Below are 24280 nucleotides of genomic sequence, written 5' to 3'. Positions count from 1 at the left end.
GTATTTCCTTTTGCTCCAGACGTTCATTTTTCCCCTCGTTCCAATAGTTCATTTAGTTCTTGTAACATGTGTTGTCTATCTTAAGACTGGGAAATGTTAACCATTCAATATAATTGTCTAAATTTGAGGTAATAAAGTTTCTATGCAAAACATTCCCCTCAATGATTCAGTTTATCTTGATTTCGATCACTTAATTGATTACTCATTTAAAATGAATGGAATTAAATTCATTTTTTCGTTGTTTTTAAGAAGAAAAGAAAACAAATAAATTTTTGATTTTACTTTCACATTTAAATGGCTCTTGGCATTATTGTCTAAACCAGTTTGTGGGTGAATTCTTTAAACTAACTCCAAATAAAAGTATGCAAACAACTTTCACGGTAATAGATTTTAATTAATTTTTATTTGACAAAAAACTGAAATACCTTTACAATTATAATACGAGTAACTCATGTCTTAATTAGCAATAAATATGTTTGTCTGGAAGATTAAAGCGTTTTGGAATTAAAAATAAAAATATTGGAATAAAGTCCTCGATTAAAATTAATTGTAAAATAATTTTTTTAAAATTTTATTAAAAAATTTCATAATAATTGCTTAACACTCAGCCTTTAAATTGATATCCTGCACCAAAAAAAAAATGTTTATTAAATATCCAATATGTTCTTATATCTATTAATAACCGTGGCATAGGAACATGCTACCAACCAATATATACACAAAACTTACATATATAATATTTATACGAGTACATAGGTAAACAATATCGGTTATCAGTAGCATACAATTATCTGAAATTGCTGACTCAAAATGAACGCACAAAAAAAATAGAACCTAAAAATAGTTGCAAAAAACTTAATTTATAGTGACATCATGCAAAGTAAATTATGATAAAGGTATTCCATATGCTTTTTATGTTTGAGAGAAATGATACAATTTTAAAACTGAAGTTTGTTGAAAATCGATTTCCCAATTTCACTGATTAACTCAACAAATCAAAAATCGATTTTCGACATTAACTGACTTTTTTCAGAATCAGCAGGATTTAATCGTACATATTTAGTTTTGCCCAATACTAATTAAATGACATTATAAAGAAACCCAAATTGACAATTGTAATAGCACTGGAGTGGACAATCTAGTTCACGTAACTGATCGATCTTTCTCTTCCTTTTTAAAAAAGGAACTAATTGCTTAATATAGTTTCCTTGTTCCATATAGTTTTTGTTCAATATAGTTCCTTTGAATCTGCAGAACGATAAGCGCAAAATATTTGTTTATTTTTTATCTATCTAACGAGTGCAATGAAGGAGATCAGAAAAAGGAATTATATAAATTAAATAGCAGCAACTAGTTCCAATCGTTCCCAAATCTAAATAGCACCAGTTCCCTGGAATATTTGTTAAGTAAATCACGTAAATCTTAATGACCTCGTTCACCTAGTTCCTTTTGATCCAATCGTACAATCGTACAGATGTGAACTAAAAGTAACTATAGAACTAAATTAATGACCTAGTTCGTTTTGTGAAGCAAACCGAAATGGATAGAATCACTTCAGGAATAACGACATTTCCCAAATCTAATTAAAGAAAATTATTTCTCATTCTCTTCTTGCGATAATAAAGAATATATAAAGAAAACCGAAAATTTACCATGAAAAGACAACATTGCAATTTGTTTCACGATTAAATGTTGACTTCGCAATGGAATGTGTAATTGTTGTATAAAGAAAATCGATAGTCAATCTTGAAAAGTCGACTTTGCGATTTCCTCAGAGATCAAAAGTCGACTTCGACATTTTGACTTTTCAATGCAAAAAGTCGATTAATCGAAAGTAGATTTACTTATCCCTAATCCCTAATGTATAATACAACATTTGACACGTTTCAATAACGAATATAAGCAGTGTTGCATTTCATATATTAAATAGGGATGTTGAAAATATCGCTGATTTATTTATCGACCCTCATATATATATAGTTTGTATGACTAATTTCTGTTTATTCAATATTTACCGCTTTTATTTTAATTGCTATTGCCTTTGTTTAAATAGTTCTTCATATTGTGTCGCTTACTCTATAGAGCAATACACTGAAGCCCCGACTTGCGTCTTTAATGAAGATCGATGCAAATCGAATCACCATTTTCTATACCAAATGCAACGATACAACTAGAAATTGCAAAGAACTTCTATTTGCTTCTTTGCAATTTCAATTGATCTATGAATTGACATTTCAAAGGTGAAGTCCATTGTCAATGTAAACCACGCAAATCGGGGCTCTAGTGTATTGCAAATATATAAATATCAGGGATGGATAAATCAATACATATCCGTAAAATGTAAGAATGATCTCTCAAGCTATTTTTAGTGTTATTTTTTATTGTTTCAGTAAAAATCCCTGGGAATTTAACTCCTTAATCGCTTTAGAATCTAATTTTATAGTAATTAAACATCTGTAAAGACGAGAGTATGATTTTCCCGCTTAATGGTGTTTTAGAAGCCTTCTTGTCTCATTCAATTGTTTTATCTATATATTATTCAATGCAATAGAAAGGTGATCCAAGTCCAAGTTCATGTAACACATTCACACAATGTTTGCATTGAAAGAGAATAAATGTATACACATTGCTCACTCTCTCCCACTCTTTCTCTCTATTTGAACAAATTGATAACAAAAAGAGTTAAAAAAGAAACAATTTAAAAATATTGTTTAACAGGTGATTGATCGGAACTATAAACTAAAAGTCAATGTCTGAGAAACGCAAAGTTAATGAAGAGAGAGGGGGTTATTGATCGATGGCAGTACCTCTCTTTTCAGCTGATTGCAATTTTCTTTCGTTTTGCTTCTTTTTCTCTCCATAATAAACAATAATTTGTCATCTATTTACTTGTTGTGAATGTTTTCTTTGTTAATTGCGGATAGAAGTCAAGTCAAAATTTTCAATGATAGAATAAATTTGTTTAGATCGACGGACGATATATACTCGCTTTTTTATTTACCCCCACAAGAAACAACAAAAAATTTTCATAATGAGTTTTTTTTATTTATTTAACAAGCATTTTGCAATGGGTCTTGTTATGTCATAATAGCAACAATAAAAGCAAGTTTGTTATCACCTTTTTTTTGGTGTGCAATTAATTTCTTCCTCTTTAAAGACGAGGTGTAGAACATGTGAAACTCTTTAAAAAACATACAAAAAAAGGCGATTAGTGGTGGTTAGAGGAGGTTTATGGTTAGTATATATGGCTAAAACGTATGCCTTGTTGTTGCTCTTGAAGGGGAAGTGATAATCTCGTTTTTTCTTAACACCATAAATGCTGTTGTATTAATAATTAGATGATGTTCGTTCTAAGTTCCTGACGATGATGATGTCAATGGATGCATGAGTGACCTTTTGTGTTGCGTTCAATATGTGGAACGTTATTTGACCTTCATTAATTTTGTTGTGTTATGTTATGCATTTTTTTGTTATAATTATTTAATTAAATATGCTAGTGTTTTTTTTTGTCAGTGTTATATTTAGAAGTTAGTCATCACATATTCAATCATATATATTTTATTTGAGAGAAATAAAAAAAACTTTTATTAATAGTAAAGATAGGTTTAAATTTGTCAGCATTTAAAAAAGATTTTCTTCATTTTTATAATTATTTTTATTTATTTCTGTCTCCGGAAGTTGATTTATCCGCTAGACATGCATGTGTTATGATTGTTTTATTACATCATGCCAATTATGCCAACCAATCATGAAAGTGAGCTAACCACTTATTGTTGATAACCTTGAACCATATTATTTCCTTCAAACACATCATGATTATCGTCTAAACAGCTGAAGCTCCATTTAACGCCCCCACCTCAAAGTGGGTTTTTCAAAACATGCGTCACATATTGTGGTGGGTGATTGTAAACAACAACAATCTTATTTGGATGGTAATTGTTTTGGCTTGTCTAAAAGATTTGTGTTAACTGATAAATTAGACGGTGTTATTGGGCTCGTTTTCCGCTAAGTAAAACAAAGTTTTCATACAACTACTTTGCTAATTTGTTTTGACACTGGTAAAGATAGGCAACAAAAACTATTTCTCCTCAGCGTTTATAGTAAAACTTTGCTAATTAGGGGTAATTTCAGTGCCGGAAGTATTAAAATATTATTGAGTTTATTTGAATTAATTTGAATATTGCATAATTTAATTATGCACCTTCAATGAGGTTTAGTGGATAATTTCTATATTTTTAATTTGAACAAAATTTTAATTTTTTCTGTAAATGACCCATTGTTGGCTTTTTTGTTCACACATAACTCATGGCTGTATTTTTTTCTTTTTTTTTTTTTGTAATTTTTATTGTCATTGTCATTCTATTCTCCTTCTCGCACTTTGACAACTAAACAATCGATTATAATTGCGCGCGAGGTAGTAGTTATAACTACTTATAAAACGTCTGGTGTAAATTGTTCGTAACATATTGTTTGTAAATATTTATTTTTGTTTTTCTATTTTTATTTTTTTGCCATAATTTCAAAAGTAAATATTATTCTCATTGAAGATAAGCACGGAGAGTAGTATGATCCATATTTTTGTTTTTATCTTTTGTTGGATTCAAGAGCACACACACGAATATTTTACTCATTTATTGAGCAGGTTACGGACTTTTTATATTATCTCAATATCCGGTTCAAAAAAATAGAAGCCCGGCTTTTTCCTCGAAATTTATTATTACTTTTTTTTTTAAATAATTCAGACGAATCCGACAGTTCTACTTAATATGTACATATATAGTTTTAGTGACAATATTCTAAAATATTGTGAGCAAAATTTTTTAGAATATTCCAATTCCTCATTCGATTTTACTGAAGAAATGTAATCAAAAAAAAATACATACAATAGTTTCAAATCAAGATATGAAGCTATCTCTAATGTATATAGTAGGATCGATAGCAATAAAATAATCACGTCATATCTCCGAACTTTGACCTACAGCTAATTTTTTCCTTCTTGGGTTTTCATATGCTTACCATGTATACGAATGCTTCAACAGCATCTTCTAGTGATGAGAGTCATGGACCACGCATTTTTTCATTAAGGCTTTGACTGGTTATTATAATGAAATAGAGCACTTCCGTGCCAGTAATTACGATTGCACCATTAATTAATCATTTACATCAATAGCTCTCTTCAAAAAAAGCGTTGAAGTTGACAAATTTCAAAGGTCATGACTTTTCGTAATTGGTTTTGCTTATTATTTTCGTAAGGGAGAAATTTAAGTCCCCTATCTTTAAAAATATTTTTCTGATTATTTCCATTTCGCTCTTTCCCCCTATATATCACCATAATCCATACAAGAAATTCTTTGAATATTTTCCCATCCGTTTTTTTTTTCAATGAAATTTCTTATCATTTTGTTTTCATTATTTATTTAAATTTATCGTACACAATGTGTACACGTTTGGTATGCAACCCATCTACATATATAAATATTTGTTACGATGATGATGACACTATCGTTTGGCCGACCGACCGGCCGGCAAATCGATAACAAAATGTTGAATTTTGCAACAAATGACTGTGTTCGAACATAACTTGCGTGTGTGTTTACGTTCACTGAGTAGACTACACCGATGACGATGTTGCCACAAACCGCAATAAAATATTTTAAGCGTTTTAAACGCCACGAAATATTACTCAGCAAACAGTTTAGTAATCTACAGCTTTTTTTTTTTAATGAAATTTCTTACCATTTTGTTTTCAAAAATTTTTTGATTTAATTCGAATTTACACTAGTTCAAAAGTTTCAAGTGAAAATCTCAAGAACTCTTGAAGATATAGCCGATTTATTGTGTCAGCATCAAGTGACGGCTAAAGGGCTTCTCAAACTTTAAACGCGGGCATGTTCCAGTGAGGAGTTATCATGCCCGCCATCAAAAATAAGGACTTTTCTTTAATTACAAAAAACAAGAACAAGACAACAACAAACATTTTTTGTAAATTATTTTTCTTCCTTTTTAAATCTTCAAATATATATGTGCAAAGTTACAAACCTTAACAAGCATTGGTATTCATTTACCAGCCCATTTAAAACCTTAAAAATAAAAAATTGAAAATGGGGGGTTCCCTTAAATAGAAATTTTTAATATTTATTTATATCTCACTTTTTTCTGCACTCAATTGAAAACAGAAATTATGTGGCTATACAAAGAAAAGTAAAATCAGGGACAAAAAATGATTTTTTTGTGTTTTTGTTTTACTTTTATTGACATTGACTTTTGATCAACTTTATTTATTGCAAAAATTGATCTTTATTCATTATTTTTATTTATATATACAGCTTATCAAATTGGTTTATATGGTTAAAAAATTAATCATAAATAACATTGTAAACCAATAACAATAATAATTTCCAACAAATAATAATAAAAACATATTTTTTGCGGTTTTCAAAATAGCTGACGCACAATTTTTATGGAGAAAAAACTTCTCGATTTTTTATTTTATTTTTTTTTTTTATAAATTTATATATTTAAAATTAAAAATAGTAATGAAATTTATTTCATTTTTTTTTATTATTTTTTATAATTTCATTTATTGAAAATTAAAAATAATATTGAAATATATTTAAATAGGACATGTCGTTTGTGTAATGTCATAAATCAGCTGGGGAGGGGAATGTGTATGAGTGCATGAATTTTATGCCATATTGTTTCCACTCTCTCCCTATTGGAATTCAGTCACATATTTTCATGATGATGAAGATCAAATTATTTATTACAAACATCTACTCGTAGATGGGTGACGTATGTGCTATGTGACTTTTGAACCGTAATGATGCTCAATTAGTCATTAAGTGTTTGTATTTTTTGTTTACACAATTATTTCTTTCAGTTGACACAAATTGTTCCACATTAATTCGTAATAGGCTTTGCCATCATGAGAAATGCAAAGCCATTGGCGAAAATACTTGCATGGCCAGGATTTCACTTTTGTGTACTAATTATTAATGCAAAATACAGTGAAACATTTTTATATTGAACTTCACAAAAAATTGCCATTATGGAAATATTTCTCATCAAAAATAGTCTCATTGATTTTCAAAGCGGAACCAACTGTCAAAGCACTTTTTTCACTAAAATTTTTACACCTTCAAAACATAGACTTTTTACGCTTTGACAGCATCTTGAGCTATGAAAATCTTTAATCACTCATTGCGATTGACTCATCAATTAATTTCTTTGATCTGTGAAAAATTCTCTGGTTTGAACTGATGTCCCTATATCATTCTACTACATCCTCTTCGAACGAGAGACGATCACCATTAAATCTCTGGGTTTCACAGTGCTATAGGATGGTGATTCAAAGTGAACGCACTGTAAACAACACAACACATGGTGAACGTACTGAGTACGATTAAGCTTATTCCAAAATTCTTTGAAAATAAAATTAATCTTTTTTGCATTCCCAATATACCCCATTTCGGATATTTTAAATGTTTTTTTCTTAGAATACAGTTTGCTGACTCATTTATCTACTGTTCGCTCTTAGCCATCATTCGTGATGCATCATGACGGTATTATTTCATTGTTTGTTAACTGTCAAGTCAATAAAATCAAACATTTTGCAAATTTAACCAAAATTTGTTCAAGTTCATGGAAATGTCAATTCAATTTTTTCTTTTACGATGGCAGATTAATAATTATGGGATTTCATTGGATTTTTGGGATAAAGTATTTTTTTTAGAAAAAAAAATAAATAAAATACAATTTCAGCCTAAGTAGGCCTTCAAAGTTGTTCCCTTTAGCTGAAAATATGTCAACGATACCTATGAATTTTCATGATCCCAATGGGGGTATTTTATGAGAAAAATATTGCATTTCTCAAAACTACAAAATATTCTGAAAAAAATCACGTCATTATTGATCTGCCAGCTCTATTTTATTATGTCATGGTCAAAGAAAATCATAAACATGATTTCATTTGTTCCAATAAAATAACTACAAAATTCGTTTATTTCATTAAAGAAAATTGAGGGGTTCTCTAAAAATCAAATTGATTAATTTACGTTCATTACCAAAATGTTGTTTTTTCGGGGTCGCTGTTAATAAACGAAATTTAAAAAAAAAATGAAGATTTATGTTTCTTCTGGGAAATTGGGTGGTGGTGACGGGGTCACCACATAGGATGACATACTGCCATAGATCTAGATTGCATGTTTTTTTCTTTCGTTAAATTAATTTTGCAATGATTTTTGTTTATTAATCAACATAAATTGAACATGAAATGCTTTAATGAAATATTTTTCTTCTTTCTTTTCTTTCCATTTTTTCCCTGCTTCTAGATGAACGCGATGCCATTCAAAAGAAGACATTCACAAAATGGGTCAATAAACATCTCAAAAAGGTAATGTAAAAAATATTATTGCGAAAATCAAATTTCTTTTTTAGACAGACAAAGTCCTCAGTCTCTGAGGAAGCCACGAAGGAGATCGGTAATAATTATTATAAGGTGGTGGTGGTACTGGCACCCCATCATCTTCACAATAATTGTGGTTGTCATCTCATCATCAAAATCATGGTCATAATTGTGAAAACATACTTTATTCAGCAGATATCACCAAGCTCTTTACAAATGCCAGCTAGACAAAGAAGGAAACAAAGGAAAGGCAATTTTCTTGCCGGCCAAGAGAAGTGCGATAAAGAAATGGTTGCAAGATTATTAGGGCCTTAGTTGGAATTGTTGTTAGACTTTCACTATCACACCACCGCCATCACCAACAATGTCTGTTGTCTATGGTGTTGGTGTAAAGTACGACTGTCTGCCCGTTTGTCTGTCATGTCATTGAGCATTTTGTTTCCTTTAAAAGAAATGCTAAACAATGACACAAACAACGAACCCAACTTTTACTATTACAAAAAAAAATCACACTTAGTATTGTAGAGCACCTGATAAAAAGAAAGTCATGTTTATTTCATTTTCATCTCATATTTTTCTTCTCATCTCTCGTCTTCTTCTTCTTCTTCTTTTTTTCTCAAAACATTCTTTTTCATGCAGCATTGGAAATATGCAAAGGTATTGTTGTTATTTACTGTCTGTCTGTTTTTTCTGATTAACAATATATAACGCCATGTTGAAGGGAAAAGGGCAGCAAGTCCACTTTTTTATTAGAATTCGATTAAGAAAATTTAAATTCGATCAAAATTAAGACGTAGCAACAAAATCAATGGCCCTGGAAATGGATGTTGAAGGGAAGGGACTAACCAACGTTTCATCGGATAATCAATGGCCCTAGAAATGGATATGGAGTATTCAATATGATATGTTTAAAAATCCAAAGCCATATCAACACAATTTCAAGAGGTATTTTGAATGACGCTGGAATTGGTGAATAAAAAACCCTGGAAATGGAAACAGTGAAACAGCAATTACAATTCGTGTCTGAAAATTTTTAATAAGTGGACTTGGCAATTTTTTAACTTCTAGCAGGCGTTATGTGTTATTTTAATGTCAGATGTCTTTTTTGAGTTCTTATTTTATTGGTTATCTGTTTTTAATTATTTATTTTGATCAAACACATCTAATCGAAATTTAAATAAAAACCAACATCAATTCACCCTTAAAATTCCAGACATACACAATGTTACATGTTTGTGTGTACACAAATGGGGTACCCTGTTGTCCACTGTCGGCCGTAAGTTTCTTTTCTCCCTCATATCCAGGCTAGTCTGTAATGGCTGCTAATATATTTTTTTCAAATTATTGTTTTTGTTTTTTATAATTTAATATTTTTTAGTTAAATTGAGTAGCTAATTCCGATTTTGCACTGCAAACGCTATTTTGTTGTTTATCGTAATTTTTTATTTTAATTTATGAATCAATTCTCTAAAAAATCAGCAAATCGCCCGCCTGGAACTTTTAGCGGCTTATTTTTTTAATAACCTTGACCTGATTTAGCTACGTTTTTACTGTTCAAGCACGGCTTAGAAATTCTTCCGCAATCAGCACCGTTTTTATAAAAATAAAATCTATTTTTTCAAACCTTTTATAGCCACCTGAGCACTCTTAGACCAAATTTTGTGTTGAGTAATATTGCAAGAATATATTTGGCATTTAAATCAGTTAAATTCTTGAAACCCTCTCACAAACCCTCTCAATCCAAAAATGTCATATATATATATATATATATATATACACACCACGATTTGTACACTTCTTGAATGCTCTCTAACCAATTGTCGAAACATAAATTTCACTCCGATTGAGGTGCCTCCAAAACATGGAGTTTGAACTCTTCAGCAGCATTTTCTGACGATGTGCGGGAATAAAATGAAGTCTGGGCTGTATGGTGGATGATTCCACGTTTTGTGCAATGATTCTACTACTACTTGATTCTAAGGGCTTCTTCCTTGAACCATTTTCATTGGATTTTACACACCGCCCAAAGTCGATTGGTGGGTTTCCGGCTAAAGCAAAGTGACTATCTTTTTTTCAAAATTGTTTTCTAACAAATCGAAAAAAGCTCTTCTCACAATGCTATCCCAATATCAATTCATTCATCCTAATACAAATATTTAAATTTCTTATCGTACTAATCCAAGTCGAAAGTTTTGAAAAATGGTCCAACGAAAATGTTCACGGGTTAATGCATTTAGTTTTTTTGCAGTTTGATTTTTCATGTCACTCTAAACAACACAACACATGCTCGTACGTCAAACCGTTTTGAATACACTTATTCCTTTGTTGTCCACTTAAAATGAGCCGTTTTGGGATAAAGATTGAATACAGCCTAATTTTTTTACGTTAGTTTTTGTACAAAGCAAGAGTTGCATGATATTTTTTTTTTTAATTGAAAATATTGAGAATTTTGCAATTTTCAACATTACTTTTCATGATTATACCAAAAGATACACATTCATTTATTTATTGCTACACATAGACCACTGTGCGCTAAAAAACCTCTATTGCAACTACAATCAAAAACCTAACCCGATATTGAAGATTTTAATATTTTTGTGTTCTTTGGAATTAGAAATCAGGCACCGAAAGATAAAGAGAGGAGGAGAGGCAATCAATAAGCAAATATTCCATCCTACTCCTTTAGTTTGTGAAATAACACTTTTCGTGTTTGATACCTGATTTTTGCTGGCATTTATATTTATGTTTTCATTTTTCCATTCTTGTTTATTTTTTTATTTTGCATGTCATTTTTTGTTAAAAACCTTTCAACTATTTTTCATTATCTTCACATACATACATATGTATTTAATTTTTTTGTTTTCTTGCCTTTTTCCAAAATCCCACAGGCCAATCGACGTGTTGAGGATTTATTTGAAGATTTACGTGATGGACACAATTTACTCTCTCTTCTGGAAGTGCTTTCTGGCGAACACTTGGTAAGTTTTGCAATTCAATTTTCTTGAGTATTTCAATTTTATTTATTTCCCCTTTTTTCTCAATTTTTCTATAGCCCAGAGAAAAGGGTAAAATGCGTTTCCATATGCTGCAAAATGCCCAAATGGCATTGGATTTTCTACGCTACAAAAAAATTAAATTGGTTAACATTAGAGCAGAGGATATTGTCGATGGAAATCCCAAATTGACACTCGGTTTGATCTGGACAATTATTTTACACTTCCAGGTAAGTCCATCAAGAGTAGATTTAGCTAAGAACAAAAAATAAACTCCTTCAAATGTTGTCCCACTGAGTAGCTCTGCGGCAGTTTTCCTTTGACATTTCCATACACCCACAAAAAGTGGAAGTTGTTTGGATTTGGAAATTCTAGTTTAAAACAACATTCATGTTGTTCTCGAAATACAACCTACAAGACTTTCGATTTCTAAATTATTTTGATAATATGTTGGCATTCAATCGCAATAGATACATAGATACCGATTGCTGTGTCGCGTCTAGTTTGATACATAATATCTGGTGTTTATTACAATGCATAGCCATGGATGACGTGTGCTATTCGTTGTTCGTTCCATGGCAACGATTTTGCTGAGTAGAGCAGGAGCACTTATCACTTGCTGATGTTGCTGTTTGATGCCTGCTGCCCACACATTTGTGATGTATTATGCCGCCGCAGACGCCAAAACATACATCCAGCCAGCCAGCCAGTCAACCATCCATCCAACCACTTTAGTAATACAGCCTCCAACTGAAATATGCCTGGCTTTGACGAAACTTAAGATTTTGTTTTCATTGATCTCGCACAAGTCTTGTCAGCAATAATACCAACAACAAATGGAAAAAGTGCTATATCGAGTATCGATTGTTGTCATACAACTAATGCCAAATATGGCAGGTAGGTGGCCCAGCCAGCCAGCCAGCCACACACTCTTCGCACAGCAAACAGAAGTTAACAGAATAAGACGACAGTTAAACGACGACGTTATGCTCTGCTGACATACATATTTGCGTGGATTGCAATGATCGATTGGATTGCCTGTACACTGAAAAAAAACTACGCTCTGACCACCACCGGATATTTTCAACAGCGCGGGATATCTTGTTCTGATCATGCGCCCACTGAATAGTTATGATTTCAATGTGGTTAAATTAGAACAACTTTCAAATTAGACTTGACCAATTGAAAGATTTAAAAAGTTATGAGAAAGTGAAGTAAAAATTGAATTTTAAGATTACGATAGAGGTTGCAAATAATTCTCATACGGGTCAATTTGATGGTATAAGCCTCCGCGAAATTCGCTATGCAGTTGCAAATTCAAAATTGACAAGTCCACTTCTGAAACTCCCTTTTTTGATAAACTTTTGTGAAAAAAGATCCTATTGCTCTTCAATATTAATAACACCTAAAAGTATTCTATAAATTTCAGTATTTAGGATTTTATAAAATTTAGAGTTTCTAGACTGCGAATGCATCCAAAAGTCCTGAAGAAGATTAACAAAAAATTATTAAATTTTATTTGTTGATGCATTTTTTTATGGTAAATGTAATCACCAGCGATTAGTGTATTTGGGGACCTATAGTGAAATTTAGTGTAGAATATTTTTTCCATTGACATCAATCCCCTAATGACATCAATCCCCTGGTGAAAATTGGAAAATGATTGAAATTTGCTGATTTAATTTTAATTCGTTGCTATCCTATTTTGTTTGTTAATATTTTGTTCGGTGACCCCTAGTGACATTTTTGGAAGACCATTTTTTCCATTGACATCAACCCCCTAAAATGATATCTTATGGAAGAAAAAGGAACAAATTGAAAAAAGAAACGAAATTACCCAATTTCGGTTTATTTATTTAATTTTCCATATGTTTGCCAATATTTTAAGTGTATGTGTTATATGTAGAGATGCCTTTTCTTCGGTGGCCTATAGTGAAATTTGATTTAGAATAGTTTTTCCATTCACATCATCCCGCTAAAATTAAGTATAGTGGTGCAAAAGGCATCAAATTAAAAATGATCAATTAACTCTATATATCAATTAACTTTATAATTTTTATGGCACTTATAGTTTTTTTTTCTAAGTGTTGGCGTCTATTGAAATGCGCCTGCGCAACAATACACCTACACAAACTCTTGTGATCACACATTGACTTCTTGACTTGTCTTGTTATTGCCAGACAATTATATCGAGAAACGCACTCGATTGAAATCTCAAGAATTGCATCATACCAACATATATTGTTGTTGCTGCTGCCGCTGTTGCTGCTTATGTTGTTGTTGGCCTTTTTATTTCTTGATAATTTACATATTTTATGTTTGTTTTTCAATTCGTAAAATGTTTTAATGATTTGCAATGATACAAAACGGTGAGGCGGTGGTTGTGTTGGAGAGTGAGGGTAGTGATACTGACTTCAACAACGCCACCGCATTTACCCGACATGATGCCATATGGTTGGCTGCTGTTGGTAACGTGTTGCCATGAAATATGGAAACTTTGTTGAAACTGGAGTTGGAAATGTGTCATCATCAGGCATTTCATCATTGAAATAACAAAAACATCAAAAAAAAAAAAAACAATAATCATCCAGTAACAGGCTTGCCTTCCATTGTCTCAAGGATTTATTACAATTATTAAGACTATAATTGTTGTTAGTTACACATGATCAATGTATGGCGGGCGATCAGTTTGTGTGTTTTAGTCCCCTTCAGTTCCTCCATGTTATATGACAAGGTAGTAGCTAGCTAGCCAGCTGATGGGGAATTACAAACAAGACAGCCGCCACACAACAATTGAATGAATGCATAAATATTGCGGGTGAATTGTTGGCTGATCTTTGATGTCAATGGGCAATGACGGACGGACGTTGTTGGCAACAAGATTGTGATCATATTTTAACGCCGCCACCGCTGTCACATACGTGAGACACAACGATGATGTCATTGTATCAATTGTTTGTTTGTTGTGCTGTAGATATGTATGGTTTGTATAAACTGCAAAATTTATGATTATTCGACTTCAATTAATTTTTTGTTTTCTTTTGTTTTGTGCGGTGTGTGTGTGTGTGTCTGCTGCATTGTCTCCAATCTCCACTTCAATTTAAATTATAACAACAAATTACCCATTAAAATCACTTTTTGTGTGTGCTACACAACAAAAGTGTCATCCGTTATTGTTGATGACAGCAGCAGTAACAGTCAGTTAGTCGTTGAAGGAAAGGACAACACTGCTCTTGATTGTTTTGTTTTAATGGTGGAATTGAGTATTTCAAAACCTTGGTTATTGTATTTTGTGTTTTTTTTCATTTTGTTTCACAATTCCCAATATGGTATTGCAATGTAAAACCCAACACTGGACCTCAATCACCACTGACCCACATTCAATAGTTGTGAAAATATTTAGGGAATTTTGATTTCAACAGAGTTTAATTTAGTAATTAAATTGAAGGAGAGAGAGAGAATAAGTACATTAATTTCTCAATCAATGAAGGATTTCATTTAAGGTTTCATCAATTTTAAGGCAGTGCAAAAAAAGTTTGGCTGTTAATTCTTGTAATTAAATAGTTAGTTGAGAAGAAGTGCGATAAAATTACAATATATCCTATTTAAGCTCAGTGGTTTGTGCATACTCCTTTTCATCGTCGAATTCTGACCCGAATTTATCTATAAGACAAAACTTATTGTTTCCTATGCCTGAAAGTAGCTATCTATAAAAACAAATTTGATTACAATTTAAATTTGTAAATCGTCGACTAAATAGATAATATATATTTTTGGATAACCTGATCCACAACTTTGTTTAGCCCCTCTGACATTACACATTCTTTAACGAATTTAATGTAATTTAATCATTAGGATTTTAGGGGAAATGGAAATTGGTTGCAAATACCGATACCGGTATTATGCGCTTCAAATGATGACTTTGTCAGTAGTAACCATAGACTGGCTTCTACATTTGCGGAAAATCTTGAGCAAAAAATTCTCCCAGATTTGGTTAGATTTTAATTTTAATTATATATGTATGTGTGCTTTTTGTGATTCTAATACTTTTGACTGTCTTTCATTTCATTAGTGTCGTTGAGAATTTGAAAAAAAAAAACAAACTTTCAAGGGCAAATAATTACGAAAATTGCTACATTGTCTGGTCCCCACCCCTGTAATATTGTGAGTTGGATTGAAAAAAAATCACAATTAATATTCTGAAAAGGTCGCCAGCCAGTACAAAAAAAAATTATAATTGCATGTTATTGTTTTCTAATTGTAAGCAATTTATTCTCAAAATGATTTAGTATTGTGGCTTTTGGCGGCTTCGCGTCACACTCACAAAAAAAAAACATGACTTGATTTATACAAGTTTTATGGTTAAACGTTTATCTTCCACTGGCAATTAATATCAGACCAATAGTAAAGACGACTGGCGATATGAAAAGTCATTGTTATTGACATTTGTGTGTGTTTGTGATTTTCGTTTTTCAAATTTTTTGTAAACTTTAAAATCGTTTTTTACCTCCTCGATTTCACACAATGTTATTATTTTTGGTGGGGTTCTGTCAGCCAAGCTGAAGCTGATTAAAATTCCTTAACAACAGAAAAAAATATCTAAAGTAGCTGTACCCTCCCTTGTCTGACTCTCAAATTACATTTGTGCCAATCGTTTGTTGTCGTCTAGTTCGTTGGTTGGTAGTCGTCATTGTTTTATTTATTTCTGATTGATAACTTCAGGTGTTGCTGCTTGATGATGGTGACTACTGAATCTGATAGTTTGTTTTAGTTTTTTTTCTTTGTTGTATTTTTATCATATTTTTTGTTTTTGATTGCTACAAAAACAATACCAGAAAAATATTATTTTTGGGATTGTTTTGGAAAGGGCTTTTATTGTCTATGTACATACATATGTACATATATCTGAAAACCTTCAATTGAATCATTTTTTGTTATTCTGCCCATTCGAGTGATATTGGGATCTTGAATTGTTTATCTTTAACAAGAAAAAAACAGCAAATCACAATAACAACAACAAAATGACAAAAACTTGAAACTAAAACTCACCGTTGTCGTTATGACATCATCGTCGTTTTGCCATGTTTTAAGCCAAGAACAAAAACAGCAAGAAAAAAACCCAAAACAAAAAACACGTCTAATACATTGGCTAACTAAACAGAAAACCAAAGCAAAAATATTAGAAATAAAGTTAACAGAAAAAGAAAACAACAACTATTGCTAAGACTGACTGACTGGTGGATTGTGTGTAATATTTTCTATATGGGATGAAACTCCATACATTTTGTGTGTGTGTGTGTGTGCGTATTAATTCTACTTAGCTATCTACTTAGCTAAAATAACTTATCTACCTACCTACTATCTTCCTGTCGACTAAATGACTGGCTTTGTAGTTTTTTTTTCAAATTTGCATTAAGTGGCCTCACAGAAAGTGGAATTTGTTACACATAATGTTGTTTTTGGATACTGACGCTAAACAGTTAATTAATTTCAAAGGTGATAGTTCCTGAATAATCTTCACATTGGGTGTGAATGAGTTATTAACAAATTCCATTCACTTTGACCCCTCAAAGTATGCAATTTGAAAACAATTTAAACCCCCTTTCCTTATCTTGGAACCTTATATCAATAGTGGTTATAATGCAGATTTTCATGTTTCGTCCGAAACACATACACATTTGTGTATATTCAATGTATAGTCCTGAGATGTTTTGCAATTTTACGAAATATAATAGCTTTCATGAGGTATACGATACGGGGTGGAATTCCCTCCACATAGAAAATGATTAACAATGATCAAAGCTGGTAGTCCTTGTTCGACATCTACTTGTATATATTCTCCATATAAAGGGCTAAAAAAATCGTATTCTTTTTTGAATCCTAAAAGTATGCAATACAACTTTTTAATTCCTTTCCTATAGGAAGTTGTCAGCAAATATTAAACCTATTGCGATTTTCATGTTCAAATCCCTAACATCAGGCGACCTAATGAATTAATGCATACTTCTTTATTTCTTATAAATGACGTAAGAACTTCATTCCTTTTATTATACCGATTAAGAAGTAAAACAAAAAACAATGAGAAGAATTACAGCAAAATGTAATCCAATATGTTCTCTGTGATAAAAATAAAAAAGATTTAAAAATTGTATTTATTTCTCATTATTTTAAAAAAATGTATTTATGAGAAAAATATTGCATACTTTTAGTCAAAAATATATTTTATATAAAAATTGCTGAACCAAAGATTTTGCTTAAAATGTCTCAAAAGAAAAATACAATAATTAATAAATACAAATTTGTAAAACATGCTGTTACATATTACCTCGGATTTTTTTTATAATTATAACCTATTCGAAAAAATTGCTTCCCATTCAAAAAACAAGTATTTTTGAAGGTGTAAAGGTCGTTTGCTCCATATGTCCATATGATTTTAATTCAATAAACTTTTGTGTAGGTGCAGTATCAAATCAATGTCAATTTTACGGCGCCCTTTACCGGAAATGTAAAACCTATTAACAATGTTTTTATTCAATGAAATAAAAAAACAAGCAACCACCTACGTCTCTCAATTATTTCCTTGGAATGCAGTCTTTTCCTTATTTGACGAATAACAAAGCAATAAACAGTTGCAGAAATCAACGTTGTTGTTGTTGTTTTTTGATAAATTATGCATATTTATTATTTGAAAAAATAACGATCACTTTTAATGACATTGATCCCGCTGCTCTCTCTCCCCACCTACTAGCCTGTATTATTCAAAACACTGTGATGTGATGTTAAGGTCAGGTGTTAAAATCCACAGCTTAGAGAAGTTGTTGTGTGTGGGCTGCAATACATGTGATGTTGATGACAATCAAAAATATCGTCATCATTATGACTAAAAATGGTAGCCAACAACAAAAAATACAAATTCTCAATCTGATATCTAAATGGTAATTTATATATTTTACTATTGAAATTATACCAATGTTACTTTCAACATTTTTGTTTTTATTTTGATTTAAATAGAACAAATACCGAATTAATTGGATAAAAAAAAACAACAGCAACAACTGATGATGATGCAATAAAAAGTTTGCTATTATTTGCATAGTCTGACTTTGATATTTCTTCCACGCAAATTAAATTGAATTAAATCATGAAATAACAACACCACCACCACGATTATTATTAGTAGTGTTACGTTACTGTTTTTTATTCTTCCTTCCTTCGCACCTCTCTATTTGCTTATATGCTAATTTTTTTCTTTTAGTAAATATTGATTGAAATTTTAACTTAGATACAGGTGAATGTGTGTGTGTTGGTAGTGCGTCATGTTTAATTTCGTTTTCAATATATTTCATTTGTGACCAATTAAATTTTTGTGAATGAATTCCAAAAAAACAAAATTAAAAACGACATATCGCAAATAACACACTATGTAAAACTATTTAGAGAATAACGCCCAACGTGATTCGAATGCAGTTGAGAATACAGAATTTATTTAACTGACACTTTTTTATGAATTAACAAAATTTTGTGTGGGCTGTGGCTCATTCTCATCAATGAATGCATTTTAAATAAACAAACAAAAACATGATATACATTTATATGGAGACATTATTTTAAATTCCACATAAATAAATTAAAAAAAAAACAATTTTTAAACAAAATATGCCATTCTAATAAATGTCATATTGTTGATCGATAAACAAACTCAACCAGTATTATCAGTATTGATAGGTTTTAAAATGTTCAACCCACACAAATAATTTATTTAATTATTTTTTTTTTTTTCATAAAAATTGATTTTGTTTTTTCTTCATTAATTCAGATGACAATACCTTCCCATAAAACTGAACAATTGATTTAATTTTTTTACGAAGAAAGTCGTAACAACAATGAACACAATAGCCGACAATTTTCCATCAATCACTTTTTTGTATCCGCCTAAAAGAATGCCATATATTTTTTAAAATGAAAATTAGAACCTGTATTGATTTCTATATTTTTAAAACGAATCTAAATATTTCGCCCTTCCATAGCATTTTACAATAGATTAGAACTATATTTTAAAAATGTATTCAAATATATTTTAAATTTTAGCGATTTTTGGATATGTTGAAATTAATATAAAATAAAATAAAAAGAGGCCATACTTTTTCTTTATTTAAATTGAATGCCTAACATTTTTGTGTTTTTAAATTATTAAAAAATACTTTGGTCCTTCGAGCTATATATATTTATAGTTTAAAATGTTATGAAAAAAGAATATTTTGACAATGTATTGAAATATTTCTTTTTTTCAAATTTGGTGGCACATGGAATAAATGCTTATTTTAGGATATATTGAAATGAATAACAACCACCACAAGTAAACATTTCCATATATTTAAATTGAACGCCTAATAGTATGCATGCATTTTTAAATCAATACAATTATATACTTTGGTCCTTCGAAGTTACAAAAATTAAAATTGATTTTTTAACAAAGACAGATTATTTCTTCAAAGAAATAGCTTGTGGGAAAATGGAAGAAAGTAGCCGGTAGTAGTTATATATCCTCTCCCACAATATTTTTTGAAATATACAATTTTTTTCTTGTTCAAATTTAAATATTTTCCAAAGTAAACTATTTCTTATTCATTTCATTGGAACTAAATTCTATTTATTAAATTTTATATTTTTTTCTTTTAAATTGTTTCACACAAACACTTACTGACATTCCACTCAAACGACAACAAAAAACCAACTCAAACCCCTGAATAGTTTTTGTTTTAATAACAATAATTAGAATTGAGTGTTTACCTTTTGGCGTTGACGACGTTTTGCAACTGTTTACACATAATTTGCATTCATCATTGTGGTATTGAATACTTGCCATAGATCACGACTTTAATTTTACCACTCTCCCTCCGGCGGCAGTTCCACTTAACTGAAATGCTCTTTTTAATGGATTTTAATACTCGTGTCACATATTTCAATTGCAACTATTTTGTGATCTGCTGTATAATTGCAATTGTGTTACAGTTTATCGGTATTTCCCTCTAAATAAAATGACAACAACAACAATAACTAACAACATGTTAATTATTTGTCGGTATATATAACGAATCAAGATACCATCTGATCGGATCAGAACACAAAGGGAGAGAAACTCACACAGACATACACACAGCATTTTATTGCTTTGATCTATATATAAGTATATTTTTTTGAACAAAGACGATGATGTACAAACATCTAATCTATCCATTTGCTATTGAGCTTTGAAACATCCTTCCTTTGTTTTTACTTTACCTTGTTCGGTTTGCCCTTGTCGCCCCGCCCTTCCACTTACCCCATTACTAATGCATTCCTGTAATGACAATAATGAATGTTAGCCAGCTAGCTACTTTAGAGCGTGGTGGTGGTCTATTAATGACCATTTTATTAATTGACATTGTTAATGTGTTCTTGTTTTTGTTGTTATTTGTGATATTTCACAATGGGTGCGTTGGAAGTGATACAATTTTTAATTACCGTGAAAATATTTAAATTAATATTGAGATTTTTTCAATAATAAATATTTTAATACAAAAAATCGAATCAATGCCAAAAATACAATTTATGTAGCACCATTTAAGGCTAACTTATGGGAAACCCCATTTGAAATAAAAAGGCCTCTGGAAAAATTTACTCTTTTACGCAAATTTGGGTTTAATTTCCCCTTTTTCATCTGAATTTTTTTAGTGTACCCTATTTATGTTATATAAGGAATAATATGAATATAATTACAAATAAGTAAAATAAGGGATTTACAAGATTCATTATGAAATTAATAGAAATAGTAACGGGCCCGGCGAACTTCGTGCCGCAACACTACGAATTTTCTTCTTTTTTATTCGAATATCCATTTCAGAATAACTCTATACATAAGTCCATATCAAAAAAACTATTTTCGATATTTCGACTTTTCTCAAAATTTGCAAAAAATTTCCTACTGCAGTTACAATAAATGGAAAGAAATTTTGAGTCAAATCGATCAGCCGTTGATAAGTTACTATATATTTTATATAAATTTTTGAAATTCGTTAATTTTTTTGCATTACTTAGACAATTTTTTTTATTTACATTTCATTTCAAAAAAATAAAATTAACCCTATTTCAAATCAAAAATAAACAAATAGTGAAAGAAATTCTCACACTCCAATTTGAAAACAGTTTGTCATTTCATTATGCAAAACCGAATTGAATACTACAAATTTACATAGAAAGAGACCCAGTTAATAACCTCTAGATATGTTTTTTTCTTGACCAAGAAACATAAAACAATAGCCACATAATAAATTGCCCAAACATGAAAAATAACAATGGCCGCAGCAACAATAACAACATTGTTATAATATGGGGAGAGAGAGAAAAAAAGGCAAAACCAGAAAATCATCATAAAAATAAAACAAAGATTTCTGGTATTTGTGGTAATTTAAGATGGACGGGCGTGCTCATAAAATAAATGATAAAGAGCACCACGATGTCTAATATTAAATCATAACAATCGTTGTCTTGTGTTGGTGATGGTGTTAGTTATGTTGTCATATTTTATGTTGGAGGGTGAGGGTGTAAGCAGAAGTATTAAAAAGGCGGGATTTATAGGTTTGTGAAACAAAAACGAGATGATTGTTTATTAACAGTTTAATTTTATGGGGTCAATTGGAATATTAAAAGGTCAAATAATTAGTGATATGTCCTTGAAAACATGTTTGTCAATGATTTCTAACAAACGCCTAAAAGTATGCTAGAATATTTTCATTATGCACTTCTTTAATTTGTTTCTAGTCTATATTAGATTTTGTCGTAAATATCACTAAATTAATGAATATAAAAATGTAACCAAGCAGAAAAATGTCATGGGATTAAACCCTGATCCGAACATATCACATATTCTTCAGTGGATATACCTCTCAATAATGCTGACGACATTTTTGTGTAAGCAAAATATAAACCTGTAAACGTTATTTGTAGGTGTTACATTATTGAGCTTATATTAAAACGGTTTGCACTCTTTCATGCGAGAGAAATTAGTCAGGCGCCATAGAACATTTGGCAATATTCTTGTGTATTTATTTTTTATCCTTCAATGACTGTCGAACTGGTTAAACAAATCGGTTGTCTTTAAAGTAATTAGCATCCACTGTGATGACCTCGCTTAAACGATATTCTTTATGATTTATTTCAAATACCAATAATTATTTGTGAAATGTTTTACTTTACTTGGAATTTCGAAGGTGAAAGAAAGCGATTTTTTTAATAATACAAACTTGTTTTAGTCTTCGCTATGCATGATAATGTTCAAATCGAAAATGTAAACAAAAATGTGAAGAATTTCTAATAATTTGCGATTTCAAAGAAAAAAACGACATCAAAGTTTTGCGACAAAAAAAGGTTCCTGACGATTGGTGCTAAGACGCTCAGGTGACGAATTCATGGATCTACGCGCATGAGTCCAAAACAACATGAGCCAAATTCTACGAGAGTTGTTTGTTATTTGACCATAATTTATTTTCTTGAGCTCTCTGACGAAATTCGAATAAAAAAAATGACCAGACTGAAACCAGCGCCTTTTGAGCGGCCAAAACCTGGAAATACAAATACTGGTGAAGCGTTCAATAACCAAGATTTGGAAATGCCTCAATAGGAGTATAAAAAGTGCTTCGACAATGGGTCGCTTATAACGACAGTCAAGGGAGCGGCAAGATCGATCGCTATAAACGATATCAAATAAAGCGCAAAACTCTTCTCGGAACTTTTGCATACAGTCGTTATAACCGATATGTTTTTGACTGTATTTGCATAATTAATGCTGGAGAATATTTTGAAAAACAATAAATTTTTTTTATTTTAAAATATTCAAATATTAAATATGCCATAGTAACCATCGTATCATTGAACCACCAAATTAATTTGTATATTTTACTGATCAACAAAAAAATCTTACAGCGTGGAACTTCAAACTCATTAAGAAAAAAAGTATTCCACAAATATGACAAGAATTACGATTTTTTAAGACCACCAACCCACATACATATATTTCGACACTATACCCAACCCTCATGTAAACCATTTCTTTAACAAAAAATTATAATTAATAATAAATTATAACAAACTTTACAACTTCTTACCTTCATGATCATAGACAAGAAGAAAAAATAACTATGACCTTCTCTTCCAAATATTTATGACTTATTTTTGTTCACCCACTTCTCAGGTGAACTTCTTCTTCACAGTTACAACGTCATGACTAATGCCAAGGCGTTTTCCTCTTCTTTTTTTCTTCTTCTTTATTACATTGTTTGTCATACTTTTGTTTCTATTAAGACCAAAATTACAAATTCAATGTCAAAACTATTTTTGTTGTTGTTTTGTTTTAGAATTTCGAAATGTGTAACGCTACGATCCATCATGCGAACATTATAACTTGCTGCTGTTACTTTTTGTTGTTGGCCTGAATTTTACTAAGCCAAAATAGTGTTGGCGTTAATAATGATGTTAACAGTGTTGCCATTTTTCTCGATAACAACAACAAGAAAAATGTAGGGCCATTAGAATTCTTAATTGAAATGTTTATGGGTTGTTTTTTTTTTATTTGGAGTTTCCTCGTCGTTGTCGCATCTCCAAATGCTGCTCTTTTGTTACTCGTGTTTCATTTGTTTGTTGTTTGAGTGTTGTGAATAGCGTGAGCGTTTTTAATGCCGTTTTATGCACTTGTTGCTATTGTAATTTTTATTTTATTAGACATTCCGTGTTTTTTGTTGTAACTGCAACCTGTGGCCATTTGTATTTTTTGTTGGCTGGTTTGATTATGACGATGTTGCTGATGATAACGCTGTTATTTTAGAATATATTTTCTTTTGTCGGCCGC

At 30.8% G+C, this 24280-nt stretch overlaps 1 protein-coding gene across 1 annotated transcript in view; it reads left to right on the top strand.

Annotated features, from left to right (window-relative positions):
* The window catches only part of LOC133326458 (dystonin), an 89691-nt gene that overhangs the window by 6585 nt on the left and 58826 nt on the right, over positions 1 to 24280 (top strand). The window contains exons 2-4 of the mRNA XM_061535092.1: positions 8331 to 8392; positions 11293 to 11382; positions 11457 to 11627. Of these exons, the coding sequence (XP_061391076.1) occupies positions 8331 to 8392; positions 11293 to 11382; positions 11457 to 11627 (323 nt within the window). The remainder of the gene's footprint in view (positions 1 to 8330; positions 8393 to 11292; positions 11383 to 11456; positions 11628 to 24280) is intronic.

This window comes from Musca vetustissima, unplaced genomic scaffold, assembly GCF_032173495.1.
Source record: "Musca vetustissima isolate MV318-11 ecotype Yass unplaced genomic scaffold, APGP_CSIRO_Mvet_v1 utg6680, whole genome shotgun sequence".
Classification (NCBI taxonomy): domain Eukaryota; kingdom Metazoa; phylum Arthropoda; class Insecta; order Diptera; family Muscidae; genus Musca; species Musca vetustissima.
This window is presented reverse-complemented; position numbering and strand designations above follow the sequence as displayed.